Source organism: Drosophila miranda, chromosome XR (genome assembly GCF_003369915.1).
Source record: "Drosophila miranda strain MSH22 chromosome XR, D.miranda_PacBio2.1, whole genome shotgun sequence".
Classification (NCBI taxonomy): domain Eukaryota; kingdom Metazoa; phylum Arthropoda; class Insecta; order Diptera; family Drosophilidae; genus Drosophila; species Drosophila miranda.
In genome coordinates this window covers 16,812,984-16,840,553 of record NC_046674.1, presented here as the reverse complement: position 1 = coordinate 16,840,553, position 27,570 = coordinate 16,812,984, and the positions used below count along the sequence as shown (strand labels likewise).

At 47.4% G+C, this 27,570-nt stretch overlaps 1 protein-coding gene across 2 annotated transcripts in view; it reads left to right on the top strand.

Annotated features, from left to right (window-relative positions):
* Nucleotides 1-27,570, top strand: part of LOC108151997 (junctional adhesion molecule A) — a 99,817-nt gene that overhangs the window by 29,408 nt on the left and 42,839 nt on the right. For both annotated transcript variants that reach the window (XM_017280967.2, XM_017280966.2), the window contains exon 2: nucleotides 3,628-4,222. In XM_017280967.2, coding sequence (XP_017136456.1) covers nucleotides 4,153-4,222 — 70 coding nt within the window. In that variant the 5' untranslated portion in view covers nucleotides 3,628-4,152. The remainder of the gene's footprint in view (nucleotides 1-3,627; nucleotides 4,223-27,570) is intronic.

The window sequence follows — 27,570 nt, the reverse complement described above, 5'->3', positions numbered from 1 at the left end:
ACAACAGCCAGGCAGGGGGCTGTGGGGCTGTGGGGCTGTCGGGCAGGGGAAACTCTGTTCCGTTCCAGAGGAATGACAATAAATGAGCGCCCATTTGCGTACGAGCTTGGCCTGCCGAATGGAGGAGCCAGAGAGTGGCAGCGAAATAGCAGATGGAGGCTACCCTGAGGGGAGAGCCGGGTAAATTGTTTTGGCTGTCGAATTACGTAAACATTGTCATAAATGAAAAATTTAGCAGTCTTCGAGGCGCATTCGAGTCAAGCATTTCATTTGCTCTGGCAAATTTGTCAATCTCTGGTAGCGTTTTTGCTCCGGCTTCCGTCTCGTCGTTGGCTTTGGCCACACGGATACGGATACGGATACGGATCCTCAGACGCCGCCGGGCCTCATGTGAGCTGCTTTTGCTGCCACTGTGTGGTCCTTGCTGTTGTTGCTGTTGTTGCTGTTGTGGTTTTGCCAGCTTCAGACCAACGAAAACTGTTTACCCTTCACGAGGGAAAGATGGTTCTATGCAATGCAGAAAATAATAGATTTCAGCGTGGAACCCTCAGCAGATTCTAGTCTTTGCTGAGGGCCATATTTGCTCGAAACAGAACCAGAAACTCCTTTGTTTCTGAAACGAAACGACAGAGCCCTTGAAGAGTATCCACCGCTGAGGCTCACGCCTGGACTTTCTCCTCATTCGGTGGCTGTTTTTGGGCCCTCTCGCTGTGCTCCCGTGATGGAAGATGTCTGTGTCTGGCCTGCGTCCTCTGCAGCAGGCGCGACATATTAATTATTCATTTCGATTTTGGTTTGCTAGCAGCGGGATACAAAGAGAGGCCCCCAAAACACAAAAAAAAAATAAATACAAACAAAAATAACTGGATGGGAACTTTGCGGCAAGGACTCGGGAGCTGCATGTGATTTATAAACACGCGCGTCGCTTTGGGTGATTTACTGCAAATTGCTTTATAATGTTATATACATTTTGGTCCCGATTTCGTTTTGTTGTGGAGGTTTGTTGTGGCGGTTGCCTGCCTGGCAGTAATTACAAGCGAGGGAAAGACTCAAAGACTCAAAGACGCAAAGAAAAATGATTCATAATTTAGGGGCATTCCTAATCCAATGGATTAAGTGAACGACAACTCCTTAGAACGCCTAGATTGCCCACAGTTCAGAAATCAAAACGCTTACTTCCTCTAGAACTCGTGGGTACTAGGGGCCTCCACTGAATCGTTTTTGAATAATTAATGAGAGCGATATCCCTGTGAAATCAATCATGTTTGAAAATGGTGTTTTTGTGCTATTTACGCATCACAAATGAAATATATTTTATGCATATCTAATCACATTGCTGAATGCAGCAGACAGATTGATGCCAAATGGCCTCCAACAATCTTTTGAAATTCATTTTCGAGCAAAGTTTGCCATTTACGTATGTGTGGGTATACCGCAAAATATTTTCTATCGAGAAATATTTCTCTTCATTCAGTTATTTGTTTTGGCAATTGAAAAGTTCTTACCGAGAAAGGTTACAATTCGCTTGGGGCTCACACGTTGCTGGAGTTCGAACTTACTTGAATGCTGTGTTTGCCGAGCAAGCCATCGCTGCAAACGAGGAATCCTCCTACCTCGCTGCCTGGCTACCTCTTTGGAAGTGCCTTTTGTTTTATTCATGAAATACATACTAATATTTAGCAGTAGTTATCGCAAAAGATTGCTCCAACGACCCTTCTGCTTATTACGAATACGAGTATTCGCGATACATACATACGTTTTCATTTGCATTTGCATTCGCATTGGCAAAGGATCCTCCGAGTTGTACACAAACATTTTTAATGATTATGATGAAGGGGAAGGAGGCTAAGGACTGCTGACGGCGGAGGCTGGGGTGGCTGGTTGGGAGGCAATGGCGGAAGGAACGAACCAGCAGCACTTTCACTGCAGCACCAGAGACACGTTAAAGTAAAAGCAAATCTTTGTTTGATACCATTTACATTTACATTTACATGCCTCCTCCCATCTGTGAATGTATGTGTGTGTGCGTGTGAATGTGTGCTGTATTTATGTAAATTCTGCCTGATATCTCTCTCCCTCTCTGGCTTTTTTCGGCAATGTTTGGCCAAGGCCTTCGTTCCTTTTTTTCTCTTTTTTTTTATTGCATAAATTCTTCTCGTAGCTGAAAATTAGAAACGTTCCACACTGCGTTCAACTCCACTGACAGTGCGTGGCAAATTGCTTTCCAAAGTCTGAAGTCTGACGCAGGAAGTGTGGCAAGGAGAGGGTGTAACCAATAGCTAACAATAATAGCAAAAAATGGGTGTCTGGCGGGCTGGCTGGCTGGCTGGCTGCTGCTGCCTGTTCGCTTCCGTTTCCGTTCCTCTTCCTTTCCGTTGTACTCGTAATTTGCATGAGCAAGAGAAATATCCATGCATTAGAATTATGAATCCCTTCATTGGAATAATGGCAACGAATGCCGGAACAATTTTTATCGAAATTTCCTTTTGGCTGCACGTGTGCACACGCGGCGTATGCGCAATATACAGATGTGCCGCCTGCTGTCATTATTCTGGCATTAAATGCCTATGGAATCGATCATCATAGTGCGTTTCCACTTTCAATAGGATGTGGGAGGGTGGGAGGCGGAGCAGTGCCAGTGGCAGTGGCAGTGGCAGTGGCAGACAGGCAATTAACTTAATTACTGTTTAAACTTTTCAGTCCCCCGTCACCAGTCGCTAGACGGTAGACACCAGGCGGCAGGCGGCAGTCGGCAGTCGGTTGTGAAAAATAAGCAGCCGAAAGCTGAACAAAAATTATATTTAGCAAATTAAATTCCCAGAGTTTCAGCCAGAGATTGAGCACATGGCGGAGTAGAAATTTTGAGGAAAATTGAAAATTATAACCAAAAAGTGAGCCCCGGGCGGAGCGATGAACAGTGGAGAGAGAGAGATGGGTAGTTGTGAAAGAACTATTACCAGATATATTGGATTTATATTATGGATAGAAAAACTGCACTTTTGAAAGATTTAATCAGCAGATTGATCTTCGGTTATTAAAATTCAATTGTGTTCACAGGAAATCGTTGTATTCTTTTTGGGCAGAATCTTTAAACAGCTTTAAGCTTTGCTCCACAATTCTAAAGGCTTTTGACTTTAGAATTATTAGAGTTTAACGTGTTTTTTGTTTTGTTTTTTATTTATTGGCTTTGTTTAATGAAAACAAAGCCTCCGGCAAATCGATTTCTATTTCGTTTGTGAATCAAATCTGTTTGCTCACGAAAATATAGAGCCACAAGCGCATTGTATTTGCATTTGATTGTTGCTTCAGTTTCAGGCATTCAGAGAGATGTCTCTGGGTCTCTCCATTGTTCCAGCCATCGGGCTCCACTGTACGGGCCATCATTATGCAGGCCGCATGGCTCCATTATCGTTTTGTTCTTTCCGTTGTCGCTTTTGGATTTTGTTGCACCGAACGGTTGACGGGCGCTGCAGGAGACAGCCAATGAGTGCATTTGACTTTGAGAAAGCAGTTCTCGAGCAGTTCCCCCGCCACCATCCTTCATTTAGCCAGATTTGTCAGTTGCCATAACTTTCGCGTCAGTCCACTAACAGCACTCGTTCTCTCCCTCTTTTCTGCTCTTTACAGGCCACAATTCGTGCAGGACGAGCGGAGGACGAGCGGAGGACGAGCCTGGCCATAAAACAGAGGCGGCAAATAGGAAAAGCCAAACGACAAGCATCCAACATCCAGCATCCAGTCTTTGTCTGCCCTGTCTGGGGCCCTGGCAATTGGCCAAGTTAATAGAGAAAACCGGAGCCGGGAGGCCCGATAATGACGTTGCTGCAGCTGCAGCCGCTGCTTCTGCTTCTGGTTCTGATTCTGGTTTCGCCTCCAACCCAATGATGATGCTGCTAACTTGGTTATTGCTGCCGGCATAGACAAAAACACAGACACAGACGCAGAAACAGCAACAGAAACAGAAACAGAGCCAGAGAGCCAGACGCAGGCACAGACACAGCGAGAGACGAGAGACGAGAAGAACAAAAAGAGATAAAGCTACCCCACCCCCCAATCGGCAGCCTTCGGCCAGGACCAGGCCTTCGTCCAGGCTTACTGCATTTCCGCTTCTTGTTCCTGTCGCCGCCATCATCCAGAAGCGTGGCCATCGCCATGCCACTCCACATGGCGCACAGCATCTGCGTGGCCTGGGCGATGCTCCTCGTCGTTATTGTGATGAGCGGTAAGTAGCGGCATCTGCCTCGGCTTGCCCAAGCAAAGTTTCCCTTTATATTGTTGCCGCAGTTAATTGTTGGTTGTTGTTTGTGCCTCTCTGCCTTTCCATGCCACATAATTGTTCCCGTTTGCATTTGTGGACCGGACTGCATTTTGTTTCAATTAACAATTAGTTTTGTGCAAAACTCTTCGCCGCACAAAAGTTATGGCCCGAAACAATATTGTGTGGCCGACAGCCTTGGCCGAAATGAAAGCTGAATTCTCCTCGAAATATGCCCTCGAACACACACAAAAGTGTGTGTGCTAAATAAATGAACAATTGCGTGTGTGTGTGTGCGTGTGTGGCATGAAGAAAAACTCAATAAACTGTTGTTGAAAGTTGAAGAGCTTCACAGGAAACTTCAATCGGCTTTCCTTTCAAATACTTTCACCCTGGCAGAGCAGTCTCTTCATGGGGTAGTAGTTTTTTTTTTTTTTTGTGTGTTTTTTTGTTCTATTTTTGTGGCTTAAAACATGTTTCATCTAAAAGCAATTTCATATTAAGCTACTTCTCGACGAGCTGCCACTTTGGGCCAAAGGAGAAACACTCCACAAGTTGTCCTCCCAGCACACGCCTCACAATGGCTTATCTCTCTCGCCTCTGGAGGCAGCCCGGAAATCTTTCAACATTTGGTAGCGGCATCAAGTGCAGGCCTGGCCTTCTATCTAATGGGCCTTTGGGGCAAATTTGCTTTGACTTGCGGCCAATGACAACATGCAACATAAATATTTGTGCAGCAGAAGGCAAATGAAACAAATTATGTATACGGCACGTGCGCCACAGGAATGGCACAATTTAATTCCCACGCCTGAAGGCCATGGCCATGGCCATTGCCAAAACCAAAAACTGATTTAATTAACAATTGTCAAAGGGAGAGACAGAGCCCTTAATGCATTTGATTTATTTTTAAAGCGTCGACAATTTATTACAGCAATGGCAACAAATAATTGTCGGCGGATGAGATGCGAAGGGAAGGCATTGATGGGCAGGGGCAGGGGCCGGGGAAGCGCAAGGGTCTATAGTAAAGCTCAAAAAGTGCTCGAATTAATTGCATTTTTGGTGCAGCAAATACATACCGAAGAGCCGAATGAAACATGAGCAAAAATACAATTAAAAACAATGAAGAAAAACACTGGCTAAAAAAAGAAAACAAACGGCAAAAAAAGGGAGCAAAAAGTGGGTGGTGTGGCAGGCGAATAGACAGGAAGAGGATCGACAGCGAGGACATATTTCAAAATTCAATTAAAATAAAACAAAAAGGCGGCAACTCGTGACAGCAACAACGACGACAGCCAACGATAGCGACACTATGCAATTTCCGCTCAGGGCGTGCCACTGCCAGGTGGGCGTAAAAATAATTAAACCTCGCCCAAATAAACATTGACGACAATGCCAAAGCGATGCCGAACCAAACCTGCCACAGCAGCAACAACAACAGCACACAGAAGCCAACGCAATCTAGAGAGGAAGCTACGAGTAACCGACCATGGAGATACCCTTCCATATTGATTGTTCTTTGGGGTAGCTATAGGAATAGGTGTTCCGTAGACAGTATTTTGAGGGGTTGTAGGAGCAGTTTTATCGGATTATTTGCTGTCCAGGATCGAAAACGAAACTACCCTTTCACAGAGAAGTGTACATATAACAAACAAAAAAAAGGCAAAAAATCCACACAAGCAAACATCCAAATGGTGGCAATTTTTTAGTGATTTTGTCGCTTGACATTTGGCGCTGACTTCTGCATCCGACATGCACAATATTTTCAATTGAATTACGGCGATATGTCGATGGAAAATAAGTTGACCAATCGCGGTATCGTCTGTCCACCAAGGATCTCAACTACTGGGCCAAGGCCGAAGGACAAGGATGGAAGTTGGAAGAATCTGCTGGAATATTCGCTTCGTCGAATATATCGGCTGGAAAAGCTTTCTCTGGAGCCCCACATCGCTTCCGTAACCATCCCAATGTTTCATGAAAAGCTTTGGGATTACACAGATAGTTGGATAGATGCGGATAATCCTTCAAGAGGTTGACCCTTGCCTAACATTTCAGAAACAATTTGGCGATGGCTTTTATATTTTTAGCGAGAGTTTGGCCTCGGAGCAGACAATGGGCTGCGACAAGCGAAATCAGTATCGCTTTCGATTAGAATCGAACTAATCGGTTCACGCTCGATCACTCCAGCCGTCAATCAATCAATCAATTTGCAGGCCTGCTAACTGCCGCTGCTGCTGCTGCGTACCGACAATTCTTTCTAAGTGCATTTGCGTGTTTTGTGGCATCGAATGCCACCTGCTAGTGGGGGCACACAGGGGCACTGGGGGATGGCCACGGCTCTCTGTTTTCTATGCGCGTTTTCGCAGAGATGTACCGGAAACGCTTGCCACTAATCAATTATTTCCCATTGCGCGAATTCAATGTTTGGCCAATTTAAATATTGATTATGATTGATTTAGTGGAAAAGGCCGCAATATTTATTTAGCTTTGACCCGTGGCCCATTGGTTACATTGGTTACATTGGCTATATTGGCTATATTGGGTCCATTGGGGCCCCACACTTCAAATCAGTCGCAATTCCGATTCCAATTTCCATTTTCGATGCGCTGTAAATTATACAAAAAAGTTGAGTCGGTGGTGGCAAGTGCAACACTTCACAAAAGTAATTGCCTCACATGTTTTAATATGAATATTTTCTACACAGGACTCTGCATAGAAATTGCCTGTACTCTCGTGAATAATATTTGGGGAAAACTTTCGGTCTGTGTTTGCCGCTGCGTTTGCGTTTGCGTTGGTGCAAAAAGAAATCAAATAAATAAATGCATTGGCCCGAAAGAGCGCAGGCAGGATGCCAGTGAAAGGGTAAGGGGGCGGCAGGGGAAACGAGGGAGCGAGCAATGATGGCGTTTGGCCACTGGTCAAATATTTACAACAAACTTTGCGTTCTGGCCAAGTCATTGAACGGCTGGCAGGGCCAACAACTCAAACAGAACATGAAAACACACACAGAATTCAGCAGCGGCAGCAGCAGCAGCAGCAGCAGCAGGAGGAGGCTCTACCAGAGGACTCTCGCCGAAACTTGGCAACGACCACCTGGCCATAAAAACAGAGCTCTGTCCTCCGTCTCTCTGGCGGTGGAGAGCCACGTAGGTAATTGAGTATGAATGGGGAATGTGTCGAAAGCGTTTTGTGATATTTGGCAAACAAAATGCCCCACGGCTCCTCCAGACAAGGCTCCTCACTTACAGCAAGCAAAATAGCTGGAAAATGAATTCGATACATTATCATGACGTCAAGTCGTGCGTGGTCCTCGTTCTCGTCCTCGTCCTCGTCCTGGGTTCTGGGTCCTGTGCCCAGGCCCACCGTCGGAGCTTCGAGCGGCTGGCGAAAAGTATAAATTACATCCAATGCCGGGGCCTGCTATCGACGGGCATCGGGGCCATTTCTTATGCGAAACACCTGCAGCTCACAACGAGCCCAAGACCAGTCCAGGGTCTACGACCAGTCGTCAGGATACACACACACACACACACACACACAGGACTATAAGACCAAGTGGCATGGCAGGGCATGGCATAGCAAATGTGGCGCATAAATGAATTACCAATGAACCGCATGGTTCACGTTTTCAATTTGAAAGGCTGGGCGCTAATTTTTGGTTAGGAGTGGGTCCTCCCTCTAGAACAAAGGCTGAATAACCATTTGACAGATGTGCTGCACAGGCGTTTCGTGGCAGAGCAGTACAGTGGAGCCCACGGACTTTGTTCCCACAATACTCATCATTTGTTATTTTCCGTGTTTCAAGCCATTAAACCCAATCAAATCTTGTCGGCATCCATCATTCAACAGATACTCAAACGTATAGATACTGCTTACTGCTTAGGCAGGTTCTACTGTACAGAGTGGAGGTGGAAAAGCCCAGAGAGCGAGAGAGAACGTGAGAACAAATCGACAGCCTACATAAAAGCGCAATTTGCGCAATTCCAACGTCAAATTCCATTTGATTACAACACGTTGACGAGGACACACGCATCCTTCGCAAACAGCCATTGAGATCCATCTATGGCGAGTAGAAGACGACACTCCGTGCGACACTCCACTCCGTGCGACACTCCACTCCATGCTCCGTACTCCGTATTCGAAGTAAAAGCAATTTCACTAAATCTGCAATTGTTATGTCGCCTGCTAAACAACTCACTTGGCTGCCAAAAGACCCACTCCAGCCTCCTGCCTCTTGTGCTTGTCCTTCTGGCCCAATTCATGGGGCAAACGTTCTCACACGTCAAATATTTATATATTGCAGTGCCATTTGCTTATTGCTCTTTCGCTTCTACGATTTGGGTATTGATTAAGCGGCCATCGGGGGACTCGGAGTAGGATTGTACTGTCCCGCCTCAATTACTGCATCAGTTTATGGTCCACACACGGGAGAGAGTCCTGCTGCCATGGCTTTTACAGCCTTTTTATGTATCCTGTGTATAGATTGTTAACGTCCTGGCGAAACGTACAAGGAACTGTGGCCCGAAGAAGGGCATAAATCATGCAAACGACTTGATGGCGTCTATTAGTCCCCCGTTTATAGGTCTAGTTAAACTTTACGGTGAGCAGCAATTAAACATAACGGGTTCGCCGGGTTCCTACTGAATCCCCGAAAAAACCCCCGACCAACGAGCCAAAGAACAACAAAAAGGTTGGCCCACATAAAAAAAAACAAAAGGACCCTCGTGGAAACAATGTGGAAGGGCCAGAAATAACATAAAAAACTAATCAATTTAATCAATAGAAGGAGGACTGATGGATAGATGGCTTTTTCCCCAGTGTAAATTTGATGAGCAGTGATTACGTCGCACAAACACACACACACACACACACACACTCATGTGGGGGGGGGCGGTGGAGGATATTGTGTATCTTTTGGGGCTACCACTACGTGAGGAAAACACACCCGAAACAACAAGGAAACTTTCGGGCGGCGGGGGAGGGGTGTGTGGGGAATCCGAGGCCTGAACATCCTTTGCTGCTGTCTGGATTCCCACGAGTGCACTTTACACGCTGCCTCATGAGGCGCACTTGTGCGGCAGCAACAATTGAGAATTTATTCATTGAACTTTCAGTGGTTTCAGAGTCCCGAGTTGATGCCCCTCATTTAGGCCTGTTAACCGAGAAGAATTTCCGTGGCAATACAAACAATTTCCGCAACTAAAACATTCGATGATGTGGCTGACTGACTCACGGGCCCTTGCCATTTATGGCTGGCACTCCTGTGCCTCCTGTGCCTCCTGTGCGTGTGCCCGTGCCCGCAACCTACCGGAGAACCAGAGTCTGAGTCTCTGTAGATTTATTGATGAATTTCATTTTATTTAATTTCATTCGAGCGTCGGCCAGCAGCACGCTTGAAATTGCTTTTATTTCGAGCGAGCAGCCGCCGTACCAGAGCCTGAACCGACTCTGTTGCTGTTTGCTTTTCATTCGTTCTTTCCCGTACTGTTTTCCCAGACATTTATATTGCTTCGTGTTGGCCCAAGCCCCCTCCCCCCCCCCCACACACACACACACATGGCAGAGGCAGAGGCACAGGCAGAAGAGAACGTTTCTGGCATCTAAAGTGGCTGCGATTAGTTTGCTAATGTTGTAATTTCATCATTGGCGAGGCACTGGGCTCTGGGCTACGGGCTCTGTGCTCTGTGCTCCGTGATCTGGCTCTGGATACAGGCTCTAACTCTGACTGCGGCCGTGGCTGTGGGGCAACCACTCAAAGCATCGCAACGCAACGCAACGCACCGTACGCTTGGCGCTTAGCTAAACATCATCCAGGTACTTGACAGCCGAGGCAGACCACATTTTGCTGACCATTGTGCCAGCCCACACCACACGCCCCACGCCCCACGCCCCAAAGGGCAACGAACCACCCGGCCATCTCCGGCGTTTTGGCCAACATTTTGCTGAGTTGTGTTGGCCGCTGGTTCGCTCTCTGAAGTTTTGTCGATTCATTGAAGTGAGTGGCTTTTTATTTGTGCGGCAGAGAGAGAGAAAGCGGCAAGCACATTTTTTGCCATCGCTTTTCCAATCCAATATCCATCCTATCCTGCGTCCGTTCGCTTTTTTCCCGTCGTACTATTGAAAAGGAAATGAACTCATAAAAAGTAATTTGGCCATAATGCTTTTGGCCGAGTTAGTTACTTAATTTGCAGTTGCAAATAAAGTTTCGCTTTATTAATTTTGATGTCGAGTGCCGGGCTGCTATTATTCGTTCTATTCCGTTCCGCTTGCCGCTTGCCACTTGCCACTCGCCGCTTGCCGCTTCCCACTTGACAAACTTGCAGCTCAGCTCCCAAAAGTTATGGCCAGAAAAAAGTTGCACGGGGAACAAAAAACGACCAAAATTGTTTGCTACAAAATGTTGTAAATTTAATTTCAAATTAAATTGAATTAATTTTTGTGTGGATTTCTTTTTCGTAGCCTTGAGGATGTAATCTATACAGAACGTGCCACACAGCCTCACACATCGTCATGCCCCACATATCGAGAGGCACGAGATAGGTGGCAACCTAGACGGCCGTCTGCCGTCTGCCTGCAGCATTTCCAATTGAATTTCTTAAGTTGATATTTTTATATATTTGGAAAATTCAATTAAATGGCAAATATTTGCACAGGTGTCTCTTTCTCTCTCTCTCTATCTCTCTCGCTCTGCCTATCGCGGGCTTAATTCGTTATTTTCCATTTAACCAACCCAAAAAAAACTCAATGGCTCAAAGGTTCTCCTGTCAATCACTGCCGGGGAAGAAACTTCCCGGGAAAGTTGATTGTTTTTCTTGTGTCTGACTTCTGCCACTCTCTTTGGGGGCGGGGGAAATTGCAAATATAATGAAATTTGTTCCGTTCTGGCGCCTGTAATTGTAACTTGTCTGCAGAAAAGGCAACGGCCGAAGCGGTAGATGTTGGAAGTGGCAGCTTCTGCACTGCCAGGATCTTACTCGAGGAGCACCTCTAAACGGGGGCACGGGGAGGAAGAAGGGAAAACGCATTTTGCGTAGAGTGTAAATAAATAATCAAATGGAAATACGGGAGTACAATTTTCACGAGATTTGTGAACTGGACTCTTTGTGTGCCAATCGTTGCTGTTGCACTCCAGTGCTGCTCGAGTGCTGCTTCGTTGGGGCCAAATTTATGGCACAGTCCTTTCACATTGATGCCCCAAGAAAGTCCTTGTACGGCGTGGCGCTCTCTGAGTACATCGTGTCGATGGGTGGATGAGCGGCTGGGCGGCTGGGCGGATGGGCGGATGCCCGGATGGGCGGGAGCGAGAAAAGTGTCCGGGAAAAACTCGCTGCCAAGAGCCAACAGCGTGAACTGACAGGGGAATGGAGTTGTCGGGCTGTGAGTGCCCTTTGTGCCACAAGTTCTTTGCCTCGAATGCTTAGCACTTCCCTTCCACCTTCCACCCTCCCCCCCACTCTCTGTTCGCGAGTTGCAACACACAAACAATGCATTTCCGCTAATGGCAGGCGACAGGACTCGCATTTTGGCCGTATCCTGGCCTTGGCTAAACTTGGCTTGTTTTTTCCTCCATTTTCTATTGGTAGAGGTGTTTGGGAGGAAATGCTCGAAAATCGCAATTTCCCTTTTAATTACAGAAAACTTGGAGTTTCATTGTTTTTGATTGGTCCGCTTGAATATCAAAGAATGTTAATTATAAAGGATCTACTGATTATTATTAAGGAACCCGAAGACCTTGGCCATCTCTTGGCCTCCCCATCCTCTCTATCCAAGTATATCCTTGATGGCTTTGATTTGAGCATCATTTTACCCGATTCAATTATTTTAAGACTTCATTTGGCTTTATTTATTCGGATTTTCCGCTTTCTGCTGCCATATCAATTTCCATTTACATTCACCATTCGCCTTTCGCCTGTTGCCGTTTGCTTTGAACGTTGCTGTCATACGTTCTGCTTTATTGCACTAGTTTTCCCTTTGAGACGCGTATTTTTCCTTACCTAAATGATTTTCCGCTGCATTCAGGGAGGATGCCATTGAGTGGCTGTGGAAATCTCTCTCTCTCTCTCTCTCTCTCGCTGATTGTTGCGGTTTCTGGCTTTTATTATTGTTGATGCAAGTTCTACTGGCTACTGCCACTGCCACTGCTGTTTGCCATTTGAATCTTTGAAATATGTTCAGAGATTCACCGAATGTCAGTGCCCATTTCCCGACTGCTGCTGATGTTTCTGTTGTTCGGGAAAAAGCACAAAAAAATCAATTCTTATTATTTTTTGTTGTTGTTGTTTTGGTTTTTCCATTTAGCCGACTATCCCCCCGCCCCGCCCGACTGCCCCTCCATCTGTCTGACTGTTTTTCATGCGAATTCAATGAACCATAAATTTGAAAGTGCCGCACAGCCAGACTCGACGGCGTCACCGTCAGACATCTGACAGCGTAAAGAGCGAAAAGGGCGAAAAGAGCAGAGATAAACCCCCGAAAATAAACCAAAGACTGAACAACAAGTTTAAAGTTTCCCCGAAAGTATATTCTACATTTGCGCTGAGCGTTTACCTGCTGGCGGCAACAATCGTCTTTGGATTAGCTACAGGGGGTTGCACGGGTGCATGGGGGGGGGGGGGGGAACTTGCAACAATTCGAACGTGATTATTTCACATTGCTGCTGCTATAAAAATAAGTTTCAATGGAAAAGCAGTGGCAGGGCCTTGGGATAGGGAAACCATTTTACTCAATGATGTCTCTCGTTCTCTCTGTTTCTCTCGCTCTGTGTCTCTCTGTCTCTCTGTCTCTGGGCGTTCGAGTCCCTTTCTCTGAATGTCTGGCACTGTTATCTAGCAAACAATTTTATGCTTCCGCCTGAGCGACAAACAATGGAGCGTAAATATCCCAAAAGCGGGACCGAGGTAGGCGAAACGAAACGAAAGAAAGAAAATACAATTCTATGAAAATGCCTCACATACAGAACATATAAATGTGCAAATGAATGAGCGAATGAATGAATGACTGAATGAGTGTGTGAGTGAGTGAGTGAGTGAATGAGTGGGTGGGTGAATGAGAGGCAGCTCTGATGCATGCATGTCCGGTGCAAACAAGGCCCGAGCCTGAGCATTGTCTTCACATGCATAATAGAAGAGCGCACAAGTGTAAGTGTGGCAGAGAGCAGGGATTAGACCCAGCTAATACCCAGGACAACGTCGCAAGGAGACACAATTGAACACTAAATTGTGTGTGTATTTCCAGGAGCTTTGTCTCTCTCATCCGCCAGATATCCCTACTCAAAACCAGAGCCAAAGACTGCATACTGGATACTGTCTTGGAATGAGAGGGGACCCCAAGGACCCTGGGACCTTATCCCCGGCCAAAGGGGAACGGAACAACAGCCAACCAAACTGTCAGTGTAGTTGATAAGATTTGGATTTGTCTGCAGCATTTATTGTCCGTCCGTCCGTCCGTCTGTCTGTCCGTCCTTCCGTCTGTCCTCCTTCAATGTTGTTGAGCAATTTTTCTTTTGGTTTTCCACTTTGTTTGGTTGGCCAGTGAAATGCTTTTTGCACAATTGTCATCATCATGACCCTCATACAGGCACGCACACTTTTTTACACTTGTGCCATTGAGGGGCATTGTGTGGGTGTAGGGCTGTGCATCAGTGTGTGTGTGTGTGTGTGTGTGTGTGTGTGTGTGTGAGGGCGAAGATAAAGCAATGTCAACAGCCGTGGCCCAGTGCTCTGTGCCGCTGGTCTGCTGTGTAGGTGTTAGTCAAAGCTGTTTTGCATACTTTGCGGCGCTCTGACATTGGCAAATATTTGTCCCTTTTTTCGGTTCGAAGAAAGCAGGACACAGGACACAGGACACAGGACCTGCAAGAAAATAAGCGATAAATAAATACAATTTGCCTGGTCTCTTTATTTGCATTTAAGATCGCCCAGATAGAACACGCAAATGATGGGGCGGCCCAATACACAACCGAAAGCGATTCCAGGCAATTCGATGCGATTCCGAGGGGCAAACTACTGAAAAATTATGTGCGGCGAGACGATTTTTTATGGCTATAGCGATTTTTTTTAAAGTCTCATAAATTCAACGCCCCAAACGGCAGGAGCCTGGCCGCCCAGGGTTCAACAGGGGGCCAGGGACTCAGACAAGTCCTGGGGCTTAAGCGTTCCCTCTAATTTGCTTTGGCATCCGACATGTGTTGAAGGCTTTGTCTTTGTGCGTTCGCGATTCCCGGGAAAACCAAATCCAGCAGTGCGCAAACCTGAAGAGCGACGATGATGGCACTGGAGTCAGCAGGAGATGGTTCGCGCTCTGGGCTCCCCGAGATGCTACCCGGCGCTGCCTCTACTGGCAATGGCAATGGCGATGACGAGTGCCGTGCCAGTTGGGTTTAGACATGCTCTTAATTAATTTCAGTTCGCGATGACTGCATTTGCTTTGTGTGGCAGCCAGCCAGCAGCATGGCATGGCATGGCATGGCATGGCATGGCATGGCATGGGATGTAGAGATCTCTTTGTAACTCTTCCCTACGTCGGCCACAGGCTGGCTTCAAAGTTGTGCGGAACAAACTTGAGCAACTGTTGCCTCGTGACGCGTGGGGGCATTGTATTTTCAGCATGCCTCTAATTCAATTTGAAAGCTGCTGCAGCATACCCCAAAAATGTTTCGCGTTGCAGTTGGCGGAAAACGGAAAAGCGGAAAAGCGGAAAAACGAAAAAACGGATACCATTTAGCTTTGACATTCAAACATACAATTTTGATGACATTTGATCCAATATTCAAAGTTTATTGGAAAAATGCAATACGAAACTGCGTCGACAGCGAGCTGTGACATCAAATAACTGAGAAATATTCTCACGGATTTAGATCGGCGGAACAGAAATAGTGTCCAGCAATTTTTCAAATAGGGGAATTCCCTTTTCTGTTCAATGTCCATAGAGAAATGCCACAGTATTTTGGCTAACAATTCTTCCAGGTATACAACCCTTTTGTGCTCCGTAGTTTGGGTTAATATCTCCTCCTACACAATCTAGACAATTCCTTAATTTAAACTCCAACTAAATGCTCAATTTTGCCAACTCGGGCGTTGGGCTAACTTTCAGTTGACTTGTCGAACGCTGGATGAGGATGAGCCAGGAACTTTAGTCATCGTACCCTGCCGTAACTGAGGCAAACCGAGGGAAAACCGAGGGAAAACCAAGGGAAAACCAAGGGAAAAATGAGGCAAACTGGCAACTTTTGTTGCTTATTTCCATATTTAAAACTTGTCGAAGGAGTTCTCCGCTTTCCCCACATCGTACCCGACTCGGTCGTCGCTTCATGATATTCTTGTGATTTTCAGCCAGAGCGGAACGGATGATGTGCAATGCAAATCGTATGCAATGTGCAAATTTTCTGTGTTGCAACAACTTGAACCTTAACCGCTCCCTCCAGCTCTTCCCCGGAAAGTGTTTGACTTGCGAGCGTTGGCATATTGTCTTACCTCTGCCCATATATTATTTTATTGCATTATACTCGTATTTTATTTGCCTTCCGCCCGAGCGAGCTGCTCCGAACAGCTGCCGCTGCTGCTGCCGCTGCTCCCCCACGTTTCGTTTTGGGTTAAGTTTTTGCTTACTTAAGTCTTCTGTTGCTTGTTGCCTGTTGGCTGTTTGCTGTTGGCTGTGTTGATGTCAGCTTCCGGTTGAGTTTGGGCTTAGGCTGGGGTTGGGCTTAGGTTTGGGTCTCGTCTCCCCACTGCCATCAATCGCTCTCCCGGCTATGGCTTTTATGGCTGCCGCGAAGAAAGCCACACACGTGGCACACGGGGCACACGGTATGCGCAATATGGTGCCGCACTCACAACATTGCCAATTCATTTTCGCATCGTCTTTTGGGCCACACAACAATGGACGATCGCCATGGCTGGTCGGTCTCCGGCATATTCTTGGCACATTCTCATGCATATAGAACGCCAGCATGCAGCAGCATTAAATATGTGCCACTGGAAACTGTTCAAAAGGTAACAATGGGCGGTGGCTGGCAGCTGGTTGGGTATGGGGGAATGCTAGGGCCAGCTGTGGGGTCAGGAAGGGACGGAGGGCGCATCGCGGACGCGTTGACAACGCCAATACAGGTGCACACAATGCAAACGAGTGACATGCAAATGCTTTCAACCACAATTGCAATTCATGCAGAGCATACACACACTCTCACACACACGCATAGCTAACATACACACAGCTGCATGCATATATATCTCTGGCGATGTGTGCAGTATCTGTGTGAGGTAGAGAATGAGAAGCAGCAGTCTTCTCACGTTTCGTTTCATTTTTGAATGTCGATTTTTAGAGCATTCTCCTCTGCATTCTCCCTTTCGTTTTTTGTGTGAGTTGGCTGTGGCTTGCCTTTTTTCGAGTTACAGGGTAGCATGGACATGATGTGTGTGTGTGGCGGAACGAAAACAGAACTCAGACATCCTTGGGTCAGGCTTTCATCTCCTGTAATGAGTAGACGTTCCTTCAATTGTACATCAATTCGAGATACTTTCAGTATCTTGAACAAAGGACACAGGATGCCTCTACCTCATCGACTGTTCGACTCCCTGAAATTGTTTTCGAGCATTTAAAATGCTCTGCCACATGGCACTGGCGTACACTGACGTACACTGGCCAAAGATGCCGATGATTCTAAATGCAACGACGACAGGACGAAACTTTTGTGGCAGAACTGTTTTTGTTTTGCAACCGGCAAACAAGGAGAACCAATGACGAACACAACCAGGTTGCCTGCCTGCCAGCCTGCCAGCCTGCCTGCCTGCCTGTCTGGTGCATGCTGATGCTACCGTTTTGTTTTCACCTCCTGCTGGGGGCGGGGGCGTGGGGGGGGCACCACTTCTCCTCTCCGCCTCCCTTCTCGCACACACTTATGCTTTCGCAATCGAATATGCGATGCGCCACAAAATTGCAATTTCCACTAAGATTGATGAAAAACGTTTCCAGAGCCACGCCTCTGCCGTCGTCGTCGCCGTGGCCGTCGCCGCAGCAGCCGCGCCAGCCGCAGCCGCAGCCGAAGCCAGGTGATGCGAGGCCTCACCTGTTCACCTGCTCACCTGCTCAACTGTTCACCTGTGCGATGACTGTTCCCCGGCTGCCAAATCATGTCATCAATTGAATTTCAAACGATTATTCTTGCACGTTCCGAAATCGCAGCAAAAATATTTGCCACGCCAGCCGTGCGCGCTGTCAGCGTTCTGTGCGCGTATTCGTATTCGTATTCGTATTCGTATTCGTTTGCGGGAATCTGTATCTATGTGTGGTGTTGGGGATATACATGTCTCTGTTTGTGTGCGTGCGTGTGGTTTGCATATCATCCGCGAGCTTCGCATTTGCCATCCTCACAATACGTTTCGATTACGCATTCAAATCAAATTGTTGTCCTCGAGGTCGCAGCGAAAGCAACGAAATGTGAGTGAAACGACGAACGCCTACAGGATCTGCCACCTCTCTGGGTAGATTGATGAAGGGATTCCCATTTCCCCATCCCCATTCCCCCCACACCGCCTCATAAATACATATATTTTTGTATACGTATATTATGGCATGCAATCCTGGAAAGTGCATTCATGGAAAATTCACATTCCGCAGGTAGCTGAAAAATCATAAGCAGGAGAGCAGCAGCAGCCGTAGGAAAAGTGTGGCTACGCTGAATATTTCTGGAAAACTTAATTTAATGCAATTGCAATTGCAAATGCATATTTTCGGTTGAGGGAGGGCGTGTTGTGGCAGTCAGGCATCGTGGCAGCGGCACGGGGCGGCATCAACTAAATATTGTATGCAAACTGTTCTGCAATTTGCAGATATTAATCTTTCAAATAAATTTCTCGGAGCACTCAAACGTAAAATGCTTGCACCCTGGACCCCACCCCACGCCATTCCATCCCGTCCCCGTCCCGTCCCGTCCCTTCCACTCCTCTGCTGCTGCTCAAATATTTAATGAATATTAGTTTTCTTTGGGGCTGCGCTGCCTAGGTCTATATATTTACGAGTGAAACATGCCTCCGGGTCTTTTTGCAGGTCTGTTCCGTTCTGGACTGCTCTTTCGTTTAGAATTTCGCCTTTTGCGGCTGTTTATTTGCAACTGAAGGTGGAGCGAGGTGGAAGTACGAGGTTAACGAGCTGCCTCGAGCCCCAAAACAGCGTGAAATGAGCAAATTTATATGCCTAATTTTTATACCCAGTAAACGTGCAGTCTGGGGGTATATCTAACGAGCCCAGAAGGCAGCCAAAACTATATATATTCTCTGCCAGGATAAAGTTCTGTTCAATTTATGGAAAGAGTACGGCTGAATCTGACTACCGAGTATCTCATAGTCGCAATACGATGCCAGGACTCGCCTAATTCTCAGCATTTAAGTTGGCGCTTAGATAAAACGCCTGAAAATTGAGATGTTTACGAGACTCGAGCCTGTTGAAGGAAGCAAAATTGCAAAGCCGAAAGCCGAAAGCGAAACCTCAGCCGAAACCAACCGACGGGAGATCTGACCAGCAGCAGTAGCTGCAGAGCAATGTGCGGTGGTATCCTGCTCCGTTGTGGTCACAATTCCAATGCAGTCCAGTCATTGCAGAATAATTGGAATGCGAATCCCATAAACGCCACAAAAGCTGGCAGCATCAGCAGCAGCGGCAGCAGCGGCAGCGGCAGCCTTCCAGTTGTTAATAATTAGTATATTCAATTACAACTTCATAACTCACTGAACGGGCCTGCCACGCTGCACTGAGCCTTGCATGGCTTGTATGCCTTGTATGCAATTAGTTGCGCACTCCTCCTGCCACGGCACGATCCCGGCATGCATCTTGATTAAGCGGCGATTACACGTGTTCCGAATGGGTCTTGTTATGGCAGCTGACAGCTGTACCACGTAGTTAAGACAGGCCTGCCATTGGCTGCGATAAGCCGATGCACCCATTCAAGTGTTTGCGGAGTATCCTGGAGCCTGGTGCCTGGTGCCTGGTGCCTGGTGCCTGGTGCCTGGTGCCCGGTGCCTGGCGGAGTATCTGGATGATTGGCTTAAGCTGCAAATCTACATACACTAGGAGTTGTGTCTCTATCTATTTACTGACTCCCCTGCTAATGAAATAACAACGAGAATAGGACAATTGAGATTCGGTTGTGCTCAACTTTAAATTCGATTCAAGCCATTAAGGTGGATGGCACGTAAAAGTCTGGAATAAATGGAATAAAATCCACATTTGCACAGATGTCAAATCACAAAAATGGAATCCTTTTGCCTTTTCTAATGGCATACAAATATAATTTATTTTCATCACAAACACAATTCCAAATTGAATTCGAATTGGTACACACAACGAGTTTTAGTCTCAGAGTTCGAGGCTTTAGATGAATGTTTTACTAAACGCTATTGGTTTTTTCGGAAAATATTGAAATATGTTATTTAAGGCAAATCTCCGGCATTCAATGGAACATTGGATTCACCCGGAATGAAGCGTTTATCCTGTGATAATTGATGTGGTTTTCACCATTTATATTCTTAAATTTGTTCTCCCCCAAAGGGAAAACTCGTATCTATACAAATTTAAGGCACAGAATTTGATTAAATTTAAAGAGAATATTTAATTTACGAATTTCCAAACGCACCACAAGGCAAATATTTCTTTGTTTGAGTGCCTAGTTTTTGCAATTTTGCGAACGAAAGGAAAATTGTTGGCAAAACTTGAAATGTAAGTCAAATATTTATTTGATACATGTGCTCTAAGAACTGGGTGTGAGGGTTTGGGTCTGGGTCTGCTCTCCCTCTGGGTCTGAGCCTCTCGAGTTCCTTTGTTGTCGCTATTTGTTAAGAAACGCTGCTAGAGACAAGGACAGGACCCAACCGCTTCGAGTGCTACCAAGGAGGGACATTCGAGAGATGGAATTTTCATAAAATATGCAGCTAATTACGTGTAAGTTACTTATGCCCCATCCAACTACTTAGGAGCTGCCACTCGAGCAGGAGCTTACGCTTACCCATGCCCGCGTTCGAGAACAACTTGAGACTCGAGACAAGACAGTGGCAGTGCCAGTGGCAGTTCCAGTGCCAGTGGCAGTGGCAGTGCCCTATAACACAATTTAATTACTGAAAAAATCACAGCTGGCATGAAAAGGAGCAGCAGGGGGGGGAAATACTCCCTGTCAAATGGAGCGAAGCGGCAATAGTGCGTAAATCTCGGTGCCTTAAGTGGCAGCAGAAGCAGGAGCTTCTAACCCCAATTGACAATGACATTTTGCCGTCATTATTGCGCCCTGAAAAGTAAGAGCAAGAGCAGGAGCAGGAGCAGGAGCAGGAGCACGACTGGGAGCCGGAGATGGGGCCAAAGCTGTATTTGTAGATGGTGCAAAAAACATTTGCCGCTTTTCCGAGAGACATTGTGTTTTTGCTGGATGTTGACTCGTTGTGTGCGCAATTACAGAAATTAGCTTTCGTTTTTAATTTATTAGCGCCATTGTGCGTGCGCGTAATGGCGACAGGGGAACAGGCGAACAGGCGACAACCTAGTGAAGGTCTTGGTCTCGGTCTCGGTCTCGGTCTCCGTGTCGGCCTCCTCCCCAGTCCGCAATGATGGGGCAGGCTACAGGCTCCTCTAGGAGAGATCTCTCATTGCCGTTCCTGGCCCCATCCTAACGTATGGCAAGACAAATGCTTTTGGCTGCTGCCGGGGCAAATTAATGTGCATATAACTTACGCCTTTAGTCGAATGCATAGGGGGTGGCGGACGAAGGGGAGGAGCAGGACAGTCCTGGTACTGGTCCTGGTCCTGGTCCTGTAGAGTGAAGTGAAGTGGATTGGCTGCGAATGGGAATGGGAATTGGGGGAGGGGCGGTGGGGCAGGAGTAGGAGCAGGCCATTAAGGTTGCAGCATTTGTTTGCCTTTCCCTGAGATGGGCTGGGGCACAGTTTCATGCATTTTAAAGCAGAAAAGTTGGCCAGATCGGTCCCCCTTCTGCTCCAAGGCCTGGCCAATGAAGTGTGTGCAGGTTTTAAAATTTTCATGATGATTTAACAGGCTATACGGACGTCATCTGTGTGCACATGCATGCCCACACCCATACCCACACCCACACCCATACCTATACCTACACACATATACCCATACCCCCCCCCTGCCACATATATAATATATTTCATGGCATATGCATGGGGAAATGGGGAAAAGGTAAAAAGTGGGCGAATGAAGGCCGGGAAATTCTGCACTCCCTTGAGTGCGCTATGGCATTGGACAAGTTTTCGGGTGTGTACGCTCCACTGAGCCACCCACATGGCCAAGATTTATTTACTCAACAGGCAAATTGCGCATAATTGAAAGAAAATATGCGAGCCACGCCCAAAGGCGTACGAGTGCCTTCCACATCAACGGATATTGGCTGGCTTAATTATGTATGCGTATTCCATATTCCTATTTTTAAAGTAATGCTCTCTATTGTTTCTCGTCTTTTAAATTTGAGCATCTGGATAGAATTTTCCAGGAAAATATGCTATTGTTTTTTCATTCTTTGACTTTGATGCAGTATAATCTCATGGCAATTTCATCATATTCCTGCTTTTTCATTTGAACATAGGAAGGCAATAAAAACACTTCTCATTTTCCAATGAATTCCTTCCAATCCTCGTAGTAATGAAATTATTAAAGATTTTCCTTAGGTCAGGAGAGTAGAATGCGGCGCGTTTTAGTGCCATTAATTATTTCGCAAGTGGTTAATAAACTGTTTGTCGCTGCGCATACGCAGCGTGGTCCAGGCTCAGGCCCTGTTCGCGGTCACGGCGGTTTCCCGCCGGTCGTTGTTGCTGCTGTGGCAACCGTTAATAAAAAGCCCTCGTGCATCTTTGCTGTGGCTGGCGTTGCCTGGTTGTCTGGCTGTTTGGCCGCTACGATGTCTGTGGATCAGGTCGTTGTCCGGCGTGTGTCGGTTACCTGTACTCCTACTCGTATTCGTATTCGTATCAGAGGCATATTTACTACAAGTTTGTGCAGCACTATGTTGGCCACAAGCTGCACATTAGTGTGATTGCATAACATTTGCAGAGGCAGGGGCGGTAGCAGGAGTCGAAGCAGGAACCGGAGAGGTAGGTGCCATATGAAAAGGCGCTGCCCCGAAAAGTGGGGAACGCACAACAGCAAACCCGAAAGCGAAGCCAAAACCAAATCCCTATGTGTGTACGTATATGCCGGTCGGATGCTGATGCTGTTTCTGCTACTGCGGTGGCTACGTGCTGGCTTCTGGATTCCGGCTGCTTCTGTCTGCCACACTCCCACTCCGACTCCCACTCCTTTGGCTTTGGGATCCGCACAAAAGTTTGCACAGCACCACAAATTCTCGCAAATTTGCAGCTGCCGGCTCATAGTTGGTGATAATTTAAGTCGGAAATGTTCAAGGAGCAGCTCGCACTCCCTCTGTGGCGCAAGACCCGCACGTAAACCAAATCCAAATCCGAAGTGAACGCTAAAAGCGAAAGAAAAGGACACCTCCGCACCCGTCCCACCCCGAAAGCCACCGCTCCTGGTACACAAACACAAACGTAAATTGCAATTACAACAAGTGCAACTGCAACTGCAATTGCAACACGCACACGGATACGGATGCGAAATACGACTGTACACGAATACACGAATACACGGACACGGACACGGACACGGACACGGAACACGAATGCTACTACGTCTACGTACGTCTCGTACGTATAGGAATCCGAACTGTAATCAAAGCAAAGGAAAAGCATGGCAAAAATTGTGAGAATGCAATTATGGCCAAGGATTGGGCCAAGAACAGGGATGGTTGGATGGATGGATGGATGGATAGATGGATAGATGGATGGATGTGTGCTGCTGCTGCTTCGGCCTGCTGCCGGCTGGTGGCATAAAGTAAATAAAAATACGCAATTTCTACGGCATGGCAGGCACACACTCGGTGGCATAAGTTTACGCACTGACACAAACGGGGACAAGTTTGCTGCCGCCTGACTGTCAAACAAAACCGAAAATGAAATCATTGTCAATTCATAAAACTGTTGCAAGAATGTTGCAAATTGCATTTACATATGCTGCATCAACACGCACACAGATGCGGCAGGCAGAGACACACACGCACATTTTGGGGCCATTACAGCGTCCATTATGCTTCATTGCAAGAGGCACACGCTTGACACACATACTGGCACACGAATAGGGTGCACCAAGGGAGGGGGGAAGGGGGAAGGGCCAGAATGGGTGGACAGATGGGCAGAAAGTGGCAGGACACAGCCTTTCGGGCTAAGCCCCTGGCAGCCATGTCGTTTATTTAAGATGACAGCAGCAGCAGCAGCAGCAGCATCCGAACAGAACAGGACAGAGCAGGACAGAACAGAACAGAGAAGCATCGGTCCAGAGGCTGCTCCCAGTTGCGGTCAAGTGTACAGAACATATTGCAGTCACTGTGCGAGTTACAGTACGTTTATGGATGGGATACATACACGGGCATACACTGTCGTACACTGTACATGCTCGTATCTACAGGCAGTGGATCAGAGAAATATGAATATACTCGCACATTTTATGGAGTCCATTGATTACAGCTCGGAGAACAAATGGCTCTTCCGGCTTATACTCTTATGAGTTATGGATATTACTCCGCTTTAAATGTGACCATATTTTCAGCTAGTTCATGACTCCGCGCCTCGCATAAACCCTGATTGCTGGCTTGAGGGTTTGCTTTGTTGCAAGTGTCGCCTGGCCGCCTGGCCGCCTGGTCGCCTGGTCGCTGACCTTGTTTGTGCGCCCCTTCGAACTTCCAACGTAATTGACATTTATTAATTGGAAAACAATAATTCGCCTGCCAAAGTGCCAGGGGTTCCACTGCCACTGCCACTAGTCCTGATCCGCCTGCTCCTTCCCCTTGTTGGATGCATGCCAAGTGGCATTTCTTGTTGCAGGATGATTTATATCCGAGCAGATTGCTGAGCAGGGCCGGGCTGCACGGTAATCAGTTATGCAGGGAGCGATTAAAAGCCGTCATCAGCAGGAAGCGCGGAAATATTCAGCCAGCTGTGATGCCTCTGCACTCCCACTGCCAGAGCCACTGCTACTGCCACTGCCACTGCCACTGCCACAGCCGCTCTTCCCATTAAAAGCTGTCAAATTTTAATGTTTTACATGGCAGGAGGCTCAAAGTGGCAGCGGCTCCTTGTCCTCCAACAGCAACATCATCATCAACATTTGCCTGAGCCTGAGCCTGAGCCTGGGCCTGGGCATGGCTATGGCACCTGTCGGGACTGACAGCCAGCCAGCGATCCAGCCAGCCATCCAGCCAGACAGAGAGACCCACGGACAGACAGCCAGAGGAGCAGTATCAGCCATCTCCCGTATCTGCCCAGGCAGTAAACATTAAAAGCACATAGTTTTAATGAAGCAGCCAGGACGTAGATGATGTAGAGGTGGGGTGTTCCGAGTGGGGAGCAGTAGTGTCTGCGTGTCCTTGTACTTGCCGCATGCTTAACGGCCGTCGGGGCATACGAGGCGCAGGTACATACATATGTGGAACGTGGTCCCGACACGCGATAAATTCATTAAAGAACTGCGAGCAAGCTAGCGAGCGAGCGAGCGAGCGAGTGAACCCCAGAAATCTGGCCGCTTCCTATTCTCGCGGGCCATGTAAAATAATATAGTGATACTGCCAAACCACGCCACACCGACAGAGAGGTAGCGAGAGAGATAGAGACCTTTTTGGGCAGCGAGGCGCATACACGTTTATAGATTAACACATTTTTACTGCTGAATGTACTAATAAGGCAAACATTTCCACTTTGAGTTGCCCCCAGGAGATAGCCCCACGAGCAACAGCAGCAGCCAGCAGCAGCAAGGACCTGCTATCTTCCGTACAGGAAAACCCGTACGTGAGCACGTGTGTGTACTTTTAAAATTTATAACACACAACACAAAAGGGAAGTCCTGCACGAAGTCAGGTGAAGAAAAATGTGAACCAAAAGGCAGGGAAAACAAAGGATTGAGGGGAAAAAATGTATTTCATATACTCGTTTTCGTACTTGTGCTCGCTCTACAGAGTGTCCCGCGGGGCAGGGCCCAGGCCCAGCCATCCAGGCAGCCAGGCAGCCTGGCAGCCAGGCAGCCAGGCAGCCAGTTAAATGCCAAGGCCCCAGGGAGGAGGAGCTGTTGTGATTTCGGGGGCCGCTCACTGTGAATGCACACACATGGTAGGAGAGTTCTGGCTGCTCCTGAAGCCCTATTCCAGCGCGTGCCTGGCACTGCAGCACCAACAGCTGCTCCACGTCATCGATGGCCAGCAGCCAGCCGCCATCCACCAGCCGCCTCGTATCAGATCCGACTACTGGCGGAGAGGGAGAGGGAGTGGAAGTGGCAGTGCCAGTGGCAGTGGCAGTGGCAGCGGAAGCGCATATAAGAATCGACTCCCACTCCAATGCCACGCGATTCGACTTGACTTGTAATTACCACTGCATTGTGGACTTTTATTTTCTTTGTTTGCCATTCACTTTAACTTTTTCTACCCGTGAGAGTCCAGTGCACCTGACTCCGATTGAATTACAGTTACAATATTATCAGACAGGAGCAGGAGTCCTTGTTTGCCGCTGACTTATCGCCCGGGGAGAGAAAAAGTGGCTTAGCTGTACGTGGATTGTGTGGATTGCAGATGGGACTCCTGGCAGACGGCGGACGGCGGACGGCAGAGGGTCCTCAGTGGAGTCGAGCGTCAAACGTGTACCTCCAGCGCCATGAGTGCCATGTGGGTACATGGAATTAGCCAGGCAGAAAATTAGCCACAGACCTGCGTCGTGGATGGAGCCGGTCCTTACTGCAGGTCCTCTGTTATTCTTGGGTAATTGTTAGCTCAAGAATTACATTTTCATAGTCGTCCAAGGCGTAGTGGTTCGTTTAATTACAAATATTAATTGCATTTGGTAATGGATTTAATTCGACCAGCTCGTTGATCGTTGGCAACCAGCTGTTCGCCCTTTTGGCCAAGAATCACGCGTTTTTCCGCATATTCATAGCGCATAAAGGAATCGTTCATAAATTATTCGAAACTATTCAATTTGCCGGCAACGAGTTGTGCGAGTATGTGCAAATCATTCGCGCTCAAAAGCACCCCCATAAAGCGGTTAAAAGCTGCCATTTCAATGCATTTGATGCGCACAATAAACCATCAAGAAACATCTGGAAAATATATAAAAATGGCAGGAACTATAAATTGAAAATTGCAAACAATAAAACATGACGAGCCGCAGAAGAGTGAAAGTGTTGCACGCAGGAAGGGATAGAGACAGAGACAGAGACAGAGACAGAGACAGAAAGAGAAATGGCTCCTCAATGCAATCATGCACGCATAAAAATCGCAATTTAATTCAATCAATTTGGTGTATCTCTGAGGTAAGACCCACTCAACGGAATACAAATTGCCAGGGGCCTCCACTTTAGCCCAAAACCCAAAAGAAGCTGAGAGCGGTGAGTGTTTGAGTGTTTGAGTGGAGAAGGAGCTGCAGGAAGGACCTGTTCTCGTGTCTCACAGTCGCATTCGAAATTGTCTGATGAATTTTCTTCAATTCAAAACGTGACTGACGCAATGATTGTGCACGTTCGCTCAATGGCCCTCCTCCTGCTGCCATACATTCGTCTATAACTAAGTGCCACTATGTAAGTGAATAACTGTCACTGCACAGATCCCCCTCCCACCCATCCCATGTGGCATGCAGCATGACGGAGCTGGAGCTGGATCTGCAGCGACAGGGACATGGCTAAGCATCGCATAGTTGGCACTTTTAAGTCATTTGCTACGTTTAACTCGATTCGAAATGCGGCCATCAGCCAGAGGAGCACTCAATCAAACTTGAAGCTGAAGCCAGAGCTCAGTCTGTCGGTCTCTCTGTCTCTCTGCCTTCCTACCTTCCTGTCTCGCTTTGGCAGGCAACACGCGTTCGGCAAACATGTCCGTCCCCAAGCCCTGGACCTGGCCTTAGCGCTAAACCCCTTCCCCAGCTCTTTCCGCTCATGCCACACTTACATGCATACGGAATAGCTAAAAAAAGGGCTGTCTGGGGCAGTTCTTAAAGCCCCAATCCACCCGCACAGTGCAGTGCACGTTTTGTGGCTCTGCCATCGAATTCGTGATGGCCAAAAGTGAAGCTTTTGCTGAGCCATTACTCGGGCCCAAAGACCAGAAAAAAGCGACAGTTTTTTCATAGCTTTTTGGTTGGATGGCCCGAGCCCACCCCATCCCTTTTGGCTGATGTGGGGGGCGGGGGGTGTTGCACATTGATGCCGGTGCTCATGTTTGCTGGTCGGCCATT